The sequence below is a fragment of the Danio rerio genome, chromosome 20, assembly GCF_049306965.1.
Source record: "Danio rerio strain Tuebingen ecotype United States chromosome 20, GRCz12tu, whole genome shotgun sequence".
NCBI lineage: Eukaryota > Metazoa > Chordata > Actinopteri > Cypriniformes > Danionidae > Danio > Danio rerio.
The window spans coordinates 45,352,716-45,371,118 of NC_133195.1; the positions used below are offsets into that span (position 1 = coordinate 45,352,716).

The 18,403-nt window shown below is 37.4% G+C and overlaps 1 protein-coding gene across 1 annotated transcript in view; it reads right to left on the minus strand.

Annotated features, from left to right (window-relative positions):
• slc35f1 (solute carrier family 35 member F1) overlaps nucleotides 1–18,403 on the minus strand; it is a 208,620-nt gene that overhangs the window by 62,649 nt on the left and 127,568 nt on the right. Inside the window, exon 3 of the mRNA XM_677843.10 lies at nucleotides 14,486–14,613. Within this exon, the coding sequence (XP_682935.5) occupies nucleotides 14,486–14,613 (128 nt within the window). The remainder of the gene's footprint in view (nucleotides 1–14,485; nucleotides 14,614–18,403) is intronic.

Here is an 18,403-nt window from a genome sequence, read left to right on the forward strand (position 1 = left end):
TTGTTTTTGACAATTGTTTAGTGTGTAAAATATAAAAATAAATTAATGTAACATTTAATATAATATTATTATTATTATTATTATTATTATTATAGTTTTTTAAGAATTATAACAATATTAGCAATATAACAATCGTTACATTTATTTATTTTTAGATTTTACACAATTTACACTTAATATTATTGTTATTATTAATAATAATAATAACAATAATTATATAACAATTGTTACATTTCTGTGTTTTTATATTTGACACAATTTACACTACATAATAATAAAAATAAAAAAATAATAAAAAAAATAATGATAAAAATGCTAAAAAAATTAAATAATAATAATAATAAAAACAGAAGTAATAATAAAAACAGAAGTAATAATATAAATAATATAGGTCCTGATGATAAAATAATAATATAACAATAGTTACATTTATTTATTTTTTACGTTTTACATGGTTTACACTAAATAATTCATTCATTCATTTATTTTCCAATCGGCTTAGTTCCTTTATATATCCGGGGTCGCCACAGCAGAATGAACCGCCAACTTATCCAGCAAGTTTTTAAGCAGCGCATGCCCTTCCAGCCGCAACCCATCTCTGGGAAACATCCACACACACACATTCACACACACACTCATACACTACGGACAATTTAGCCCACCCAATTCACCTGTACTGCATGTCTTTGGACTGTGGGGGAAACCGTAGCACCCGGAGGAAACCCACGCGAAGGCAGGGAGAACATGCAAACTCCACACAAAAACGCCAATTGAGCCGAGGTTTGAACCAGCGACCTAGCCACCTTCTTGCTGTGAGGCAACAGCACTCACACTAAATAATAATACTAATAAAATAATAATAAAACCTGTATATATATATATATATATATATATATATATATATATATATATAGATATATATATATATATATATATATATATATATGTATATATATATATGTATGCTCAAGACAACCTAACAAAAACACAACATAACTTTTAAAACTTTGATTGAAAGAATGTAAAATACAAAAAACATGAAAAAAATACATTTTAAATCATTTATATAGCATATTTTTTTACTTAAACACAATTATTTAGTGTAAACTTAGTAAAATGTAAACATTTATGTAAAATTTGTTATATTATTACTATTATTGTTATTGTTATTATTATTATTATTATTATTATTAACAATAATAATAAGAAGAATAAACTATTTTAAAAGCAATTTTAATTATTTTAGTTTTTTAAGTTTACACTGAATAATTAAAATAATAAAATAATAATAATAACAACAACAATAATATTAATATTAATTATAATAATAATAATTATAATAATAATAATAATAATAATAATAAATCTGTATAAATACACTCAAGAAAAAATAACAAAAACAACAAAACACATGAAAAAAAATTATTAAACTTTGATTGAAAGAACATAAAATACAAAAAACATGAAAAATATTTATATTACATTTTAAATTAAACATTTTAACATTTTAAATATAACATAACTTTTTATTTAATGCAGTTATTTAGTGTAAAATATACAAAAAATTTATGTAACATTAGTTATATTATTATTATTATTATAAATAATAATAATACACAATTTTTACATTTATTTATTTTAAATTTTAAAACAGACTGAAAGATTATAAAGTACAAAAAAGCTATAGAAATGTTTATATTTACATTTTAAATCATTTATATAAAATATTTTTACTTAAATACAGTGTAAATTGTGTAAAATATAAAAAAAATATTTAATGTAACAACTGTTACCTCATAATTATTATTATTGTTAATATTATTATCAATAATACTAAAAATATAATAATAAAAAAAATAATAATAATAAAACTTGTATAGATATGTTCAAGACAACCTAACAAAAATAACAAAAACACACAACAAATCTATTAAAACTTTGATTGGAAAAATAAATAAATAAAACCCTGACCTAAATAAATTCTGCACATTTCCCAAAACAAAGTGTCGCATGTGCATCTACAGTATTAAAGTTGAAGTTGAAGTTGACTGCATGGTACTGCCAGCAGAAATAATTAAAAGCTTCAGTGTTTGAGTATCCAGCAGGAGCGTCTGTGTCTACAGTCTCCAGTGGCTCTGAATGATACTGAGAGTCTAATAGAGAACACAGAGACAGAGGCGTTTAAGAGTCTAAGCACAGGTTGTGCTGCGCTGGCACCACAGAAGTGCTGAACCGGCGGTACCTGCTGATTGGTCGCAGTGGGTGCGTTCAAAAAATAAGACTTTCAAAAAACAAATCAGTGCATGTGCGCAGGGACGTCATGTACTTTATTTTCCAACAGTTCTGACTCACAGTAAAACTTCACCCAAACAACTTTTTTAACTTTACTACAAAGCATAATATCATAATTTTTCTTAATCGTTTAAATATCTTGTAATTCTAGAGAAACTGAAGAAATCATCACTCACTCAAAGAATTGTTTGATTTGTGAACGAGCTGATTCTTTACTATTAACCTGTTAAACTGGTTAGTAAAATGGATTAGATTAATACGATTTCATCTGTTCTTGAGTTATTCAACTACTCAGATTGAGTCTCAAATCTAATCCACAAGATTTGATCTGGACTGATTCTCTAGCTGATGACTCATTGATTCAAATGATTTGGTCAGAGTGAGTCCCCAGTTAAAATTACAATGATTCAAATGATCCACTAACATACCTGTCAACATTGGAATGTGAAAATAAGGGATATGCCCACCAATAAAGGACCCCCCCCCCCTTTAAAAAATCCCCAAATTACTTAATATGGTCATTTAGTGCTGTTTCATTGTAAATAAACAGTTGAATGTTCAGTAATATGTTTTATAATAATTTACAAAAGATAAAATAAAAAGTATACATTAGCAGCAAATAAATCAGCAAACAGTTCAGCTTTGCTTCGCTTCAAATCGCGATTACAGAATCTGTTTGAGAAACAGTGTCTATTCAACACCATGGAGCACGTCAGCTGACAGTCATGCACCACTATATGACTGTTTTGAGGATTGAATATGAAGGGGAGACGGCACCTGTAATGAAAAGAACGAGAATCCCGGCGTTTTTATATTTATTTCAAAGGTTTTTTTTATGCCTAAACAAAGCGAAAGCATAGAACAGACTCACACTTAAGAGCAAGGGGCGGCCCCTGGTGGTTCGATGGTACAGGTTGCGTATAGGGAGGCTCGGCTCTTTAATGTTTATTTGCCACCCTTCAGAGAAAGACTGAAAACACAGGAGAAATACGGGAAAACACCTTTAGGGGATGATAGTGGGATAGAACTGTAAAATACAAAAAAAATCCCAGGATAAAACGGGAGGGTTGACAGGTATGCACTAAGAGAGAGTCTCCAATCAATGATTCAGTTATTCAAAAGACCTGTTCAATGAGTCACAAATTAATAACTCACTGATTTAAATGATCTTCTCCAATTAAGTGTCCAGTCAAAAACTGTGTTATTTGCAAGTTTGTCCTCCGGAATTAATAGTAAAAAATAAATAAATAAAATAGAGTGGGAGATAAATAAAAAATAGAGTGGGAGAGTTTAGCTGACGCGGTTAACACAGTGGGGTCTGAACATAACACTGTGAGTGAATTAAAAAGGAATGGTCCGATGTAAAGGTGCAAATCAAGAGGAGAACAGCGGCGCACTGTGGACCGAATAGGCAGGGGAACAGGGGATGCTGAACTAACACCTTTTGAGGAGATTGTGGGCGACACTTTACTGTCTGGATTAGTATCCGTGACTGTGGGAGACAGAGATGTATTAAAGCACGGGTGTCAATTCCAGTTCCTGGAGGGCCGCAGCTCTGCACAGCTGAATTTCAACCCTAATCAAACACATATCATCAAACTAATTAGGTCCTTCAGGTTTGTTTGAGACCTACAAGTAAGTGTGTTGGAGCAGGGTTGGAACTAAACTGTGCAGAGCTGCGGCCCTCCAGGAACTGGAATTGACACCTGTTTATTAGAGGAACACTTTGTTAGGGCGGTATAGCAGCACCCCTCCACTCTTACCACGGCAGCGCCACTGGCATTTCAGCTGCCCAATCGCCCACTCTACAACTGACCGAGTCCGATCTGCTCTCTTGGTCAGTTCGAGGGTTGTTGAGGGTCGTTAACAGCCACGTCTTTAATGGATAACCACAGTGTTCTGATATGCAGTTAAACAATTACACTTAATAAAATAAAAAAAAATTGAAAACTTAGCTGGAATAATATTTTTAAATACATCACTCACCAAGAAGCCATCCATCGTGACTCTGCCACCTTGGAGCCTCATCCCAACCAATCTGTTTGTGAGGATGAATTATTCATGGGTTTGACCCAGGATACCTTGCCACAATGTTTGTTAAGTGCATTTGAGCATCACATATTATTTGCACATTTATTGAATGGAAATGTTTCCGATTCATTTATGCAAATTCATCTTCACCTTTATAGCAATGTGCGTGCAGTCGATCGCTCCGATTACATTGGGAAAACTGGCGATCACTGCAAATTGCACTTTAATGTTTGGCTGGTCAACTGCATGGTACACTCTCAGAAATAAAGGTACACAACCTATCACTGGGGTGGTAGCTTTTCGAAATTTACAAATTTGTACCTAAAAGGTCCATATTAATACCTCAAGCGTACATATTAGTACCTGAAAAGTACAAAAGTGTTCCTCTTAAAATTTGTAGGTACTAATATGTACTTTTGGGGTACCAATATAGACCCTTCAAGTGCAAATGTGTACCTTTAGAAAAGGTACCACCCCAGTGACAGATTGCGTAGCTTTATTTCTGAAAGTGTATGGAAGACTTATATACCTGCTGGACATGCGGACGATCCCGTCCCATACAGCTGGCATTGCACGGCTCAAGGACGACTGGCTTAACCCCAAGTGGTCTGCCAGTTCCCTTTAAAAAAGAACCAGTTGTCAAGATACTTTGTTAGTGCGATACTTTGTAGTGTGCAATTTAGCATAATTGCCTCTACGAGTTGCCAATGGAAATAAAACAAACACACACAAGAAATACCAACACACATTCTTGTTAATTTCATCGTTATTAAATCCAAACGTGAGGGTGAAACCTGCCGTACGTAAAGTTTTTGTGAGTATGCAGTGTTAATACATGAGGCGCCAGGTCAGAGTAAGTCTCTAATAAACAAATTCCTAACTCAAACGAGTGAGTCTCAAAAATCTAATGCCTTAAATGATCCACTTAGAGTGAGTCTCCAGTTAATGATTCAGTTATTAAAACGATCTGATCAGAGTGAGTTAACAGTTAACAACTCACTGGTACAAATGATCCAGCCAGTGTAAGTCTCAAGTAAACAAATCCCTAACTCAAATGAGTTGGTCTCAAAAATGAAAAGACTCAAATGATCCACTCAGAGATTCAATTATTCAAATGATCTGGTCATAGTGAATCTCCAGTTAAAAACTCACTGATTCAAAAGATCTGATCAGAGTGAGTCTCAGTTAAGATTCACCAATTTAAATGATTTGTTCTGAATTAGTCTCCAGTTATCAACTCACTGATTCAAATGATCCACTCAGCAGGTAGTTCACTAAAGTACCATGTGGAAAAACTGCTGTACTTCAGAATATTAAAAACACTGCATTTGATTTATGATAGTAATGCAGAAGATAGGATTTTCAATTTAACAATGCAATGATTTATTTAAAATTAAAGTTAGCCAGGTTCTGGATCATCAAGTTAAGGGATTGAACATTTTTTAGAAATGCCATTAAGGCAGACGTTAAATTGATGGGGTGTAAAGCTGCAGTTTGTATGTGAGTGGGTTTTGTTGGGCTTATAAAATCGAACAGCATCTGTATTCACCTGTTGTCATGTCCTATCATAATGCCATGGGATCTTATCACAAAGAAATCAATAACAACAGCACATGGTCTTGTTTTAAGATGTGTACTCTTTTGTGCACATTATAAAATCCGTATCGATCTAAGAGCTGATCCTCTCAGTTACGCCTGCATATCTGATAAAAGCCTGTCTGGATGTCCCTTTAAGTGTCTAATGGTAGGTTACGCTAGGCTAATATATGACTGGACGCCTGCACATTCTCGAACAAACAGATGATGACAGTCTTTGCGTCCACAAGGGCACTCGTAATGACTGTCTGTGACGGAAGTGGATGAGTGAGAAGCGAAAAAAAGAAAATCAATCCTTTTCTCTGCTGGAATCTCTAATAATCATTGAGACCTCCTCTAGCCACTAATCAAACACCATTAGCAGTGACGTGAATAAGGCTCTTTCAGCACTAACAGCACTTTAATGAAGATTAAGTGACAAGCTCAATGTGAAGCAAACAGCAGAGCGTTAACCGCCAATCGGACAAACCCAAATAGCCTGAAGCCACTCTGTTTTCACTTGTTAGCACATCGGCTGTCTTTACTGTCTTTCCCAATGTTTCAATGCATAAACACACTTCTAAACATGTGTAATGGAGTATAATAAAAGAGGAATTCTCAACGGGTGGGCTGCGAGATAGCCTAATGTTAACTTAAATATTACACTATAACTATTTGATTTCATTATTAACCATTTTATATACAAATGATCTATAATGGCATAATGCGCTTTCTACGATTGATTAGCCTACTTCAGACTCTGAAAAACAGCCTCACTGTTAAATGCAGACATAACAATGGCTTAAACTTCCAACCGCTGCATGCCAACTAGGACTACATTCTCAGTTGTTTAGGTAAAACGTCACGCAAATGTAAAGGTAACAATGATTACATTTAATATAACCAGATTGCGTGTGCTCTCTTTGTGTAAACACTTTAAAAACATCTGTATGGTTGTCCAAAATAAAGTCCTGTAAGTGTTTTATAACGGGCCATTATCAACCTTACGTGAGGGTTTAGCAAGACTCTGTGGTGTTTCAGTAGTGAACAGCTATTCACTGTTCCTTTCAGCCATTTCCAAAAGGCTAAAATCCAGCTGCAAACCCAACCGCCTTCAGATCGATGTGTTTCAACATATTCAGAGAGCTGTTACTGTATTTTAAATTTCTTTGTTTATTTTTAATGGATATGAATAGGTACAGTGCATCTGAAAAGTATTTATAGTGTTTACTTTTCCCCATTTTTAAATTCATGTTACAGCCTTATTCCATTCATTCAGTCATTCTTTTTCTTTTTGGCTTAGTCCCTTTATTAATTCGGGGTCGCCACAGAGGAATGAATCACCAACTTATGTTTCCACTAATTATTCTTGAGATGCTTCAGCAGCTTAATTGGAGGTCATCTGTGGTAAATTCAGTTGATTGGAGATGAACCAGGGTTGACAGTGCATGTCAAAGCACAAACTTAGCATGAAGACTTGTCTGTAGACCTCAAAGACAGGATTGTCTCCGGGCACAAGGCTGGGGAAGGTTACAGAAAAAATTCTGCTGCTCTGAAAGTTCCAATGAGCACAGTGGCCTCCATCATCCGTAAGTGGAAGATGTTTGGTACCACCAGGACTCTTCCTAGAGCTGGCCAACCATCTAAGCTAAGTGATTGGGAAAGAAGGGCCTTAGTCAGGGAGGTGATCAATAACCTGATGGTCTCTCTTTCTCTCTGAGCTCCAGCGTATTCCTGTGGAGAGAGGAGAACCTTAGAGAAGAACAACCATCTGTGCAGCAATCCACCAATCAGGCCTGTATGGTAGAGTGGCCAGGTTGAAGGCACTCCCCGCCTGAAATTTATCAAAATGCATCTGAAGGACTCTCAGACCATAAGAAACTAAATTCTCTGGTCTGATGAGACTAAAATTGAACTCTTTGGAGTAAATGCCAGGGGAAAACCAGGCACCGCTCATCACCAGGCTAATATCAATCCTAAAGTGAAGCATGGTGATGGCAGCAGCATGCTGTGGGGATGTTTTTCACCAGCAAAAACTGGAAGACTAATCAGAATAGAGGGAAAGATGAATGCAGCAATATACAGAGTCATCCTGAATGAAAACCTGCTTCATAGTGCTCTTCATCTCAGACTGAGGCGATGATTCATCTTCCAGAAGGACAATGACCCAAAGCACACTGCAAAAATATCAATGGACTGGCTTCACAACAACTCCTTGAGTGAAAGTCCTGAGTGGCCCAGCCAGAGCCCAGACCAAAATCCTATTAAACATCTCTAGAGAGATCTGAAAACGGCTGTACACCGTCACTTACCATCCAACCTGATAGAGCTTGAGAGGTACTGCAAAGAGGAATGGGCAAAATTCCCAAAGACAGGTGTGCCAAGCTTGTGGCATCATATTCAAAAAGACTTGAGGCTGTAATTGCTGCCAAAGGTGCATCAACAAAGGATTGAGCAAAGGCTGTAAATACCTATGTACATTTTTCAGGTTTTTTTATTTTTAACAAATAAAAACTTTTTTCACATTGTCAACATGGGGTATTGTGTGTAGAATTCTGAGGAAATAAATTAATTTAATCTATTTTTGAATAAGGCTGTGACATAAAGAAATGTAGAAAAAGTGAAGCGCTATGAGTATTTTCCACACACACACACACACACACACACACACACACACACACACATTTGATTCATTTTATTTGGAATGACTAATACTATTAAAACAACACAGCATCCAAATAATCGTAAGGAGCCCATAATGTTTCACAATAAAAGCAGCATGCAACCATTGATGATCTTTTGCGTGGCACTAGACACTCAATCCATTCTACGTGCATTATTAAGTAAATGGATTAAGGATAGAGATGGCATCGTCTTCTCCACACATGAAGACTGCCTATTATTGCAGATACAGAACAATACTTTGCAATTTGTTTAGAGTTTTTTTTACTGAGTCCGGCAATTTGTAGTCCTCTCACACACAGTTTATGAACATGCCCAAGGCTACCGTAAATTAAAACCACCAACTTTGTGTTGTAGCCACACACTTTCAGAGCATTCACTAATGGTTGATATTTCAGCATTTTTTCTGAATAGCACAGATCCATGTATGAGTCAAAACAACAGCCTACTTCCATAATCAGAATGTTTTTCAGTACTTCATTCACAACAACAATATCAGGAGTGTTTGGAAAATCTCTAATGACAGCACTCAGAACATGTGCATTACTGCTCAGTGATGGAAACCAGTTCATTCGTACAGTCTTGTTAGTGTATAGTGCACTGTGCACACTGACTCTGTCCACCTCTTTAGCTGTGATGTTCACAATGCGATCGTGACGTGTGATGTACATGCCTCTGAACGCGGGGCAGCCGTTCATTATGTGCGCTGTTGATTCCACCGTTCTATCGCTATGTAATAAGCAAAAGGGCTCGTGGTGTTTCGGGTACCACACGGACAGATTAAACTTTGTAGGAAGTGTTTGTAAACGAGCTCTAATGACAAACTTAAGAATAGTGTGGTCAATAGCGGGGTTGTGTAGCGCAGTGTGTGAGACTGTGTGATCTGCGCTCTGAAGGCAGGCCAGTTTGCCCTGCAGCCGCAGATGAGTCCAGTAACTGCGCTGCTGTGTGTAAAAGTGCTGGAGAATCTCATACCTGCACGTCCTGCCCTTCAGCTCCTTCTTTTCTCCACCATTATCTAAAGTTGCTTCAGCAGATGTGTTATCAATGTCCATGATCGCCTCATCGCTGACTTTCACCTGCTGTCCGCTCGTGTTCCTCCAGCTCAGCTGTATGTTATTGCTGCTGCACAAGTCATTCAGGTCCGGCCAGTCTGAGCGCACTCCAAATCCCACAGACGCTGTATCCAGCCTACCATTGAGTTTCTTTCTGAATCCTAAGAAACTTGGTTCTCCTTCAGCTGCATATGGCACCTTGCGTTTACCCAGATCCAGAAGGAGCAGGCCCGGATTAAGAACTCAGGGGCCCCTGGGCACATTATCTTGTAGGGCCCCCTACCTGGCCGCACCCCAATAGTTGAATTTAAAAAATAAGAATAATATAATAATTTTTAAATAAAATTAATCTATAATTTGTTGCCCACATATTTAAATAAATGATATATAGTACATATGTATTTATAGTCTGCAAAGATTTAAATTATTTTTCAAAGCATTAAATAAAAATACTAATAAAACTACATATATATATATATATATATATATATATATATATATATATATTTTTTTTTTTTTTTTTTTTTTTTTTTTAAGGGTATTTTAGTGTATTGCTTTTACAAACTTATAAAGCATATTATTGCCATGGCATATAACGCACACAATGCTTCTCCAATCCAGTTCTATGAATCTGAGTCTTTCATAATACAAACACTGATTTACTCTCTCTCTCCTCTCCCTGTATTTTCTCTACTCTTCTCGTGATGAAAACTTGATTATAAACCTAAAAGTATCCGAAATCACAGATACTATACCTCTTCTCTCCCCTCTCTCTCCTCTTCTGGGCCTTTCTCTCTCTCTCCCTCTCTCTCTCCCTTTCTGTCTGTCTCTCACACGATGAATCCAGTCCGCGCTGCGCTGCCGTTAGCCTCCTCTGCCTGGTTAATGCTAGCTACTCATCATTTAAAGTTAACGTCTTCTTCTGTACCCTCATTCTCCTGATCACGGGTCTGTTTAAAGAAGGTGTGTATGGAAAATGCCTCAATAAAGATGCCTCCTCTCTTCTTTCTCTCGCGTTCGCTAAATCCACTTGTCCACTCATTTTTGATCTATGACAGATAAAGTCCGCTCAGTTTAGTGCGGGTTATTACAAATCTGACGTTTCCGCGCTTGACCAATTACAGCATTCTTTTTAGTTAAAGAAAGAAAGGCAATTTAAATATAATAATAATATTAATATGTGATCGCGATTTTTTTGCTCAGAGGAAATACAGTTGTCTGAGCAATCGAGTTTTTGAAGAGAGGGAGGCGCGGCAGGCGCCTATAATAAGGCTAAACATTATTAAATACCCACGAGACACTTGTGACTTTATATCACATTTGCATTATTTTAAAAAAATGTTTCTTTCCTGTTAAAAATAAATATATTTCCAATCTGATATGTAATGGGGAGAAAAAAAAGTAGCACGAGTTCAACTGATGGTGGATTCGAACCGATGTTATGTATAATCGCGTCAAAAGTTGATGCTGTGTGCCTTACAAGGTGCGCCACTGCGACTGTATTATTTCACTGCTCTTTACTCATCTTGTCTCTATCAATCAGGCATCGATAGGCGTAAACCCTGAATAGCTTAGTTCAACTGGATGCGCTATTTGCAATTAGCCTAAAAAGACACTCCGAAATTGTCTTTTTTTCTCCCCCCTCGCAGGGGCCCCTAGTGCGCACGGGCCCCGCCTGGGCCTGTGCCCATAAGGCCCATTGGTTAATCCGGCCCTGAGAAGGAGTGAGCTCCGGGCTAGCCTTTGTACTGTCGGGTCATCGCTGTTCAACATGTGCAATAGATGGTTTATCCTAGTAGCTGTGTAGATCCACTCGATATTGGGAAACCCGAGTCCGCCCTCTGTTTTATTAGTGAATAAAATACTTCTTGTCGTGTGTGTATTAAGACATAGCCATTTTCGCGCCAGCTGCACAGCCTTATCATTCATTTGCTTTAAAGCTTTCTTTGAGATGTGTACGTTAGCAAACAGATGTTGTATTTTGGAGAGAGCGATCTCACGAACTGCTTGAAGTTTTAGACAGGCTGGTAGGGGACAGCGATCTATTTTGTCCAGTCTGCTAAAATATTCATTGCAGATTTCATTCAGTTGTTCTTGCCATTCTCCAGCTACGTTAAATTTATGTCCAAGGTAACTATAAGTCTCATGTCTGGCATAAACTCTGATCGCATTTCCTGAGATTGTGAACACAGGAGGATGGTCATATTTGGCTCTGTACCACCTGTTGCCGCCGGATCGGCGTTCATAAAACACTGCACACTTGCTGTTCTTCACCTCGAGTCCAGACCACTGCAGAAAGCGGTCAGTGTCTGACAACATATTGGTAATGACATTTTCCTCTCTTGACACTAAGACGACGTCATCTGCGTAGGCTTGGACGGGATTCGGAGATATGACATCGGGCGGGGCGAGGAGGCAGATCCATTTCAGCCATTGGTTTAATGCTAGAATAAAATTCACTGCGCTCCAAGGACAGCCTGTTTTAATTCCAACTGTAAGCTTTATGGGTTTTGTCAATTGCTGTCCGCACATTACTTGTATAAAGGATTTCTCATATACATCCTTAATTATGAGTCTGTACTGCTCTGGCAGTTTTATCTCTTCAAGAGAGCGAATCATTTCACTATGAGGTAAAGACCCAAAAGCATCCCGAAAGTCAAGAAACACAGCAAAAAAGCGTGAGGACTCGTGTTTAAAGTCATCAATAGCAGTCTTCAAACAGAAGACATGTTCGTTCATTCCTTGCCTCTCTATATATGCTTTTTGCTTTGTTGATAGTATACCAGAATCCACAAGCCAAGGCAGAATACGATTTACAATGCATTTCATAAATACCTTGTAAATGGAGGGCAGCAGTGATATATCCCTCCAGGTGGAGGGGTCTTCCGGAATGTTGTCTTTCTTGGGAATCCTGTGGATGATGGCTCCTTTCCACAAATCAGGAACTTTTCCATTGATTAAGCAGACATTGAAAATCTGTGTTAGCGTCGTTGCTGTAAAGTGTTTTGTCGCTTTAAGCACTTCATAAGTTACCCCGTCAGCTCCACAAGCCTTGTTGTTGGGAAGGCTGAGAAGCACTTCTGTGATTTCATTTGTGGTGAAGTTGGAAATTCTGGGCTGTGTGTTGATATCAACCGGGCCAAGGATGCCACACCATGGGGGGCTGTCGCGCTGGTGATGCTGCTGCCTCGGTCCACACTTCTTAACATAGTATTCATATACCTTAGACACATCACTTATGGCAGGAGGAGGAATCGGGTGAGTACTATTATTTAAGATGATGTCAATGGCTTTACCTCTACGATGTTTCCAGAGATAAACGAGCTCATTTTGGCTCACCTCAGTTGACTCTCTCGCTCTGCTGGATTTTGTCGCTCTATTGAGCGCTGGTTGAATAGTTTTCCGTATGTAGCGCAGCTGGTGATCTATCCATTCAGTGAGTGTGTGCTGTTCAAATTCGAATGGGAATGCTCCACAAAGAGGGAATTTTCTCAGAATTCTCGCTGTATATTTCAACAAAGGCAGGCCTAGTGGCCGTCCGTCTTTGTGCACTATTGTGTAAGTTCCGTTCTTATAATATACTCCACAGAGGATGGATATTAATTTTGTCCAATGACGCGGATCTTTACCGGTAAAGAATATGACTTGTTTATCGCTCATTAATTTCACGTCCAGAGTTTCTCTGAACTCATTTTCTTGTGCCTGAAAACACATCCATTCCTGTTCAGAGAGCGGACGGGTATATTGTTCAAAGTGTGTTAAGTTAGCGGCTGTGTGATTTCTTTTAGGAAAAGCGTTTCGTCCGCGGGTGTAAATCTTGCCGCTTCTTATGGCGTCCTTAACCGCAGTTTTCAGCGTTGCAATTAGGCACATCACTTGAATTGTTTCACATTGGGCTCCTTCTGCGTTCACGACGGCAGTTACGACGGGTGTAGATGGTTAAATTTATTTGTTTAGTGCAGCATGTTTGCGCGTGGGAGCAATCGCCATGTTACTCCCAACGCATGCGCACACACGCACACACACACACACACACACACACACACACACAGTTAACCTGCAGTTTATAGTATATGTACAGTGAGTGACCAAAAATGACCATTACCACCACATGTGACACTGACGCGGGACAAAGGGATTACGAAAATGTTTTAAGGTATAACAGCAGTTTGCAACAATACCACCAGGGGGCACAATGAGATGGGATGCAAACAGACAGATATATACAGTAGCTGTAATTACCCTAAAAATTAAATAACAAAACAAAGCATTATAACTCCATCATACGTCTTTAAAAACTTGTTAAATACAGAGAGGATTCATGTTGGAAATCAAAACAAAAGTAATAAAAGACAACCAAAATGAAAGTAGAAATATAAATAAATAAATAAATAAATAAATAAATAAATAAATAAAGCTGTTTTTGCCTAAATATGGAGAGAAGTACAGTGTTTGTTATTTTAAAGAGATAGGACTAAGACAGCCAATAAACAAGCCATTTCATTTAAAGTAAGTTTTTATTTACATTTTTATTTTATGTCTTAATTATTGTACATGTTCAATAAAGTGTATTTGTGTATTCAGTGTATGTGTTGTCATTGAAGTCCAAACCAAGCAAGAACATCAAAAACATCACAATTGACAGAAGTGAAGAGCAAATCTTGTTAGAAACCAGGCTCAGTCAGAGCAACATTTCTACTCTGGCCAAGATATGAACATTGTCTTAACCAACCCAAAATTTTACCTAAATGCTATCTGACCACAAGAACAACATTTACAGGGCAGTCATGCCTAAAATAGCTGCCCAGAGGCATTGCAAATAAGGTCTCTGAGTAAACAGAATGTCCTACCTGAACGCTGGTCAGTGTGGTGTACTGGTAAGCTTTGATGACCAGGTAATTGGCCTCTATATCGATCAATCCCAGAATCATGTACTTCCACCATCGTCTTTTCAGTATTGCCAATAGATTCTCCTCTCCTGCGGGAAAAAAACAGTCAATCCACTTATTAAAAGACTAATATTATGAGTGTGTACAGATAGTCTGCTGAGGTAGAAATCATTTCACACAATCGATACAAACTTATATGAACACACTGTTTGGGGGAAAGAATCATTTGGCTGAAATAGTTTGATGTCATGAGGTTAAAGGCAGCTAATAAAATGAACCAAGTGGTTGAATGCATTTTAAACAACCAGAAGATACTCATTTTCTTTTGCTGATGTTCAATCCTCAAATACTGAACCTTTTTCTTGGAGGACAGGAGTGATTATTTTAAATACAAATAAAATCAACATAGGCTCATTCAGAAAACGTAGCCCTATATACATTTCTGGATATTGCAAATTATGTAGCCAGAGCTACGTATGGCTGCATTTCTTCTTTAAATTGAATTCTACGGGGCGGTATAATGCCGTTCTTTTTCGTGTTTACCAGCTGACCGATTTCCTCCGTACGGACGGCTTTGCCACTGTTACCAGTTTGTCTGGTAGCTCAACATGTACGTCTACAGACTTGAGACGCAGAGATGAGTTGACCGCAACAACGGGGTTCGAGTCCGGTGAAGAATGGTTTCACAAAGCAGGTAAGACAAAAATAAAAGCTTTAAAATAAAATAAACTAGTAAGCAACAGAATGAGAAAGTGGTAAAATCTGAACACGTGGTAAAAAATCAGGGGGCTTTTCTTTTTCTGGATTGCTTTTTAAAAACTGTCGATTATGTTTAGGGACGTGAGTGAACGGGTCAATCGCTGCTTTTCAAAACACTATTGGTTGGGTTTGGGGAAGAGGGAGTGTGGGTCAGTCGATTGGTCAGTCAGTCAGTCAGTCGCCAGTCAGTCGACAGCAGCCTCTAGTGGATTTACATGAGAACAGCAGGCGTGAATGGCACTCGCAGGAAAAATTTAAGATCTGAAAAAGTGTACACGGTGGCCTCTGGTGAATTCCCAAAAACAAAAACTGCAAAAAAACATACCGCCTGGAATGTACGTATTTTGCTCTCTCCAGAAAAGTATATAGGGGTGCGTAATTAGAATGAGCCTGGGTTTTATAAAATAGTTTTTAAGTTATATCAAATTGTATTATTATGTCACTATGTATTGTCTTACTTTAGAGCAGTAGTGTCAAAGTCAATTCCTGGAGGGCCGGAGCCAGAGTTTAGTTCCAGCCCTGCTTCAACACACCTATCTGTACAGTAGGCATCAAGCAAGTCTAAAGCACTCAATTAGTTTGATCAGGTGTGTTTAGTTAGGGTTAAAACTAAACTGTTAGTTAAAGCTGCGGCCCTCCATGAACTGGCTTTGAAACATGTGCTTAAGATGGTTAGTGGTATACAGCGGGGAAAATAAGTATTGAACTTGTCACTATTTTTCTCAGAAAATATATTTCTAAAGGTGCCGTTGACTTGAAATTTTCCCCGGATGATTGTAACAACCAAAGAAATTTATTTATGCACAGAAAACAAGTTATGTGTAATAAAATTAAATGATGAAATGAAAGAGTATTGAACACATGAAGAAAGGGAGGTGTAGAAAGGCAGTGAAAGCCCAGACAGCAGCTGAAATATCTCAGTAGTTCTTCAGCAACCCTCTGCCCTTCATCATTGTAAATTAATATTAGCTGCTTCAGTCCAACATCTACGTTAGCAGGATGATAAAGATAAAACTAGGTTGTACATTTCAGCAAACAACATTACAAAACACAAACAAGGAAGCTCTCAGAGGCTTTCAGAGAAAGAAAATCAAGCTGTAGAATGGCCCAGCCAATCACCTGACTTCAATCCAATAAAAAATACAAACTAAAGATGAGATTTGATAGACGAGACCCAAAGAACCATCAAGATTTTGACACTCTGTTGAAGTCTGTGAAAAACTCACACCTGAGCAATGCATTTGACTTCATTCTCATATGAGAGCCGTCTTTAAGCTGCCATCACTAAAAAAGCCTTTTATATAAAGTATTAAATACGTTCAGTAGTTCAGTACTTTCTCCTTGGTGTTATTACACATAAAATTTTTGTTCTGTTTTTTTTATGTTTGTATTATTTGGGTTTTTACTAAATTTCTGGTTCAATTCCATGTCAACAGCTCCATTAGAAACATTATTCCCAGAAAAAACATGACAAGTTCAATTCTAATTTTCCCCGCTGTATGTTTAAATTGTACTGTAATTTCATTTTAAACTCCAAACAACTCGAGTAAAACACCTTCTACAATCCACATTTCCTAGATTTATGATACATGGCAGGGTACAAAAACGAAGTAAAATACAAGAATACTACAGAAAAGTCCAAATAAATGAATAAATTGGGTTTGTCTTTTTCCAAGGTAATAAAGATTAATGAAAAAGAGGTCTACAGTTTTTTTTATTGGAGCACAGGGATCCTACCAATCTAACAATGAAAAATATAATACAGTAGTCAGTTTCTTTTCTCCACAGAGGTTTTATTAAAATACTGCAGCAATCTCTTGGCACAGCAAAGCTGCAGGAGAAATAAATATGAATTTTCAACAGGATCACAACAGCAGAAGCAATGTGGGTAGAGTAATGAAGCAAGATCAAGAGAACTTGCAAACCAAAGCCTTTGCAGACTTCTAAACTACTTTCCCATTATGCAAATTATTTCAGGTGAAGGAAAGGGGAAATCCGATCACTCTTAAGAACTTAACTTTCTTGTTTTGATCTTTTACGTAAACAGATGTGAACAATCCCTGCAATAAACAGCACATTTCATGTTATATTCTGACACAAAAATGCAGTTTTCCCAACTTTTACAAAGTTTGAGCCCTCTCTGTTAAACCACTAGTGCATTTTTTCTGTAAGTCCTTAAAGATGAATCAATTCATGAATCCTTTTCAAGATTTCAAAGCTCTAAAGCAGGAGTGCTTCCAACAAACAAACTTAAGATAATTGCTCTAATCTAATCAAACACAAAACAAATGCTTTGTTCTTGCAGCATGTCCTGAATCTCACACTCTGAAACTTAATTAGCAGATAAAAGTTGAGGGTAACTGGTAAAGTCAAGAGAAAATCTGTTGACAGAGAAAAAATATTTCAAACAAACTGCTCATATATTAGCAGGAACATAAAGGATCGCACAGGTACATCTTGCAACCAAATTCTGTAATAATAAAAAAGTAAATGTATTGTATAATTAAGAATTGAACAGATGGTTGATGGTGGGTTTATGGACAGGATGGATGGACAGGATGGATGGACGGATGAATGAACGGATGGATGGATGGATGGATGGCTTGTAGGTGCATGGGTGGATGAATGGCAGTTGCATGGATGGATGGATGGTGATTGCATAGATGTGTATGTGTGTATATATATACAAGTGGATATATTAATGGGTGGTGGGATAGATGGATGGATGGATGGATGGATGGATGGATGGATGGATGGATGGATGGATAGATGGATGGATGGATGGATGGATGGATGGATGGATGGATGGATGGATGGATGGATGGATGGATGGATGGACTAATGAATTGGTGATTGCATGATTGGACAGGTGAGTGAATGAATTCATGAATGGATGAATGCTTGGACAGGTGAAAGGCAATGATGCAGGAAGTATGGGTAAAGTGTTTTTGTGTATTGTGACTTTCTTCTGACTCGTGACTTAAATCTTAATGCAATAAAATGAACTGCTCTGAGCTGCATATTCATTATACTCTGCTTCAGCATGGGCTGTCAGTCTATGATCATTCTTTCGGTTCAGTTTGTAATGAAATCAATGAAAGGTAATTAAGCCTTTAAGTT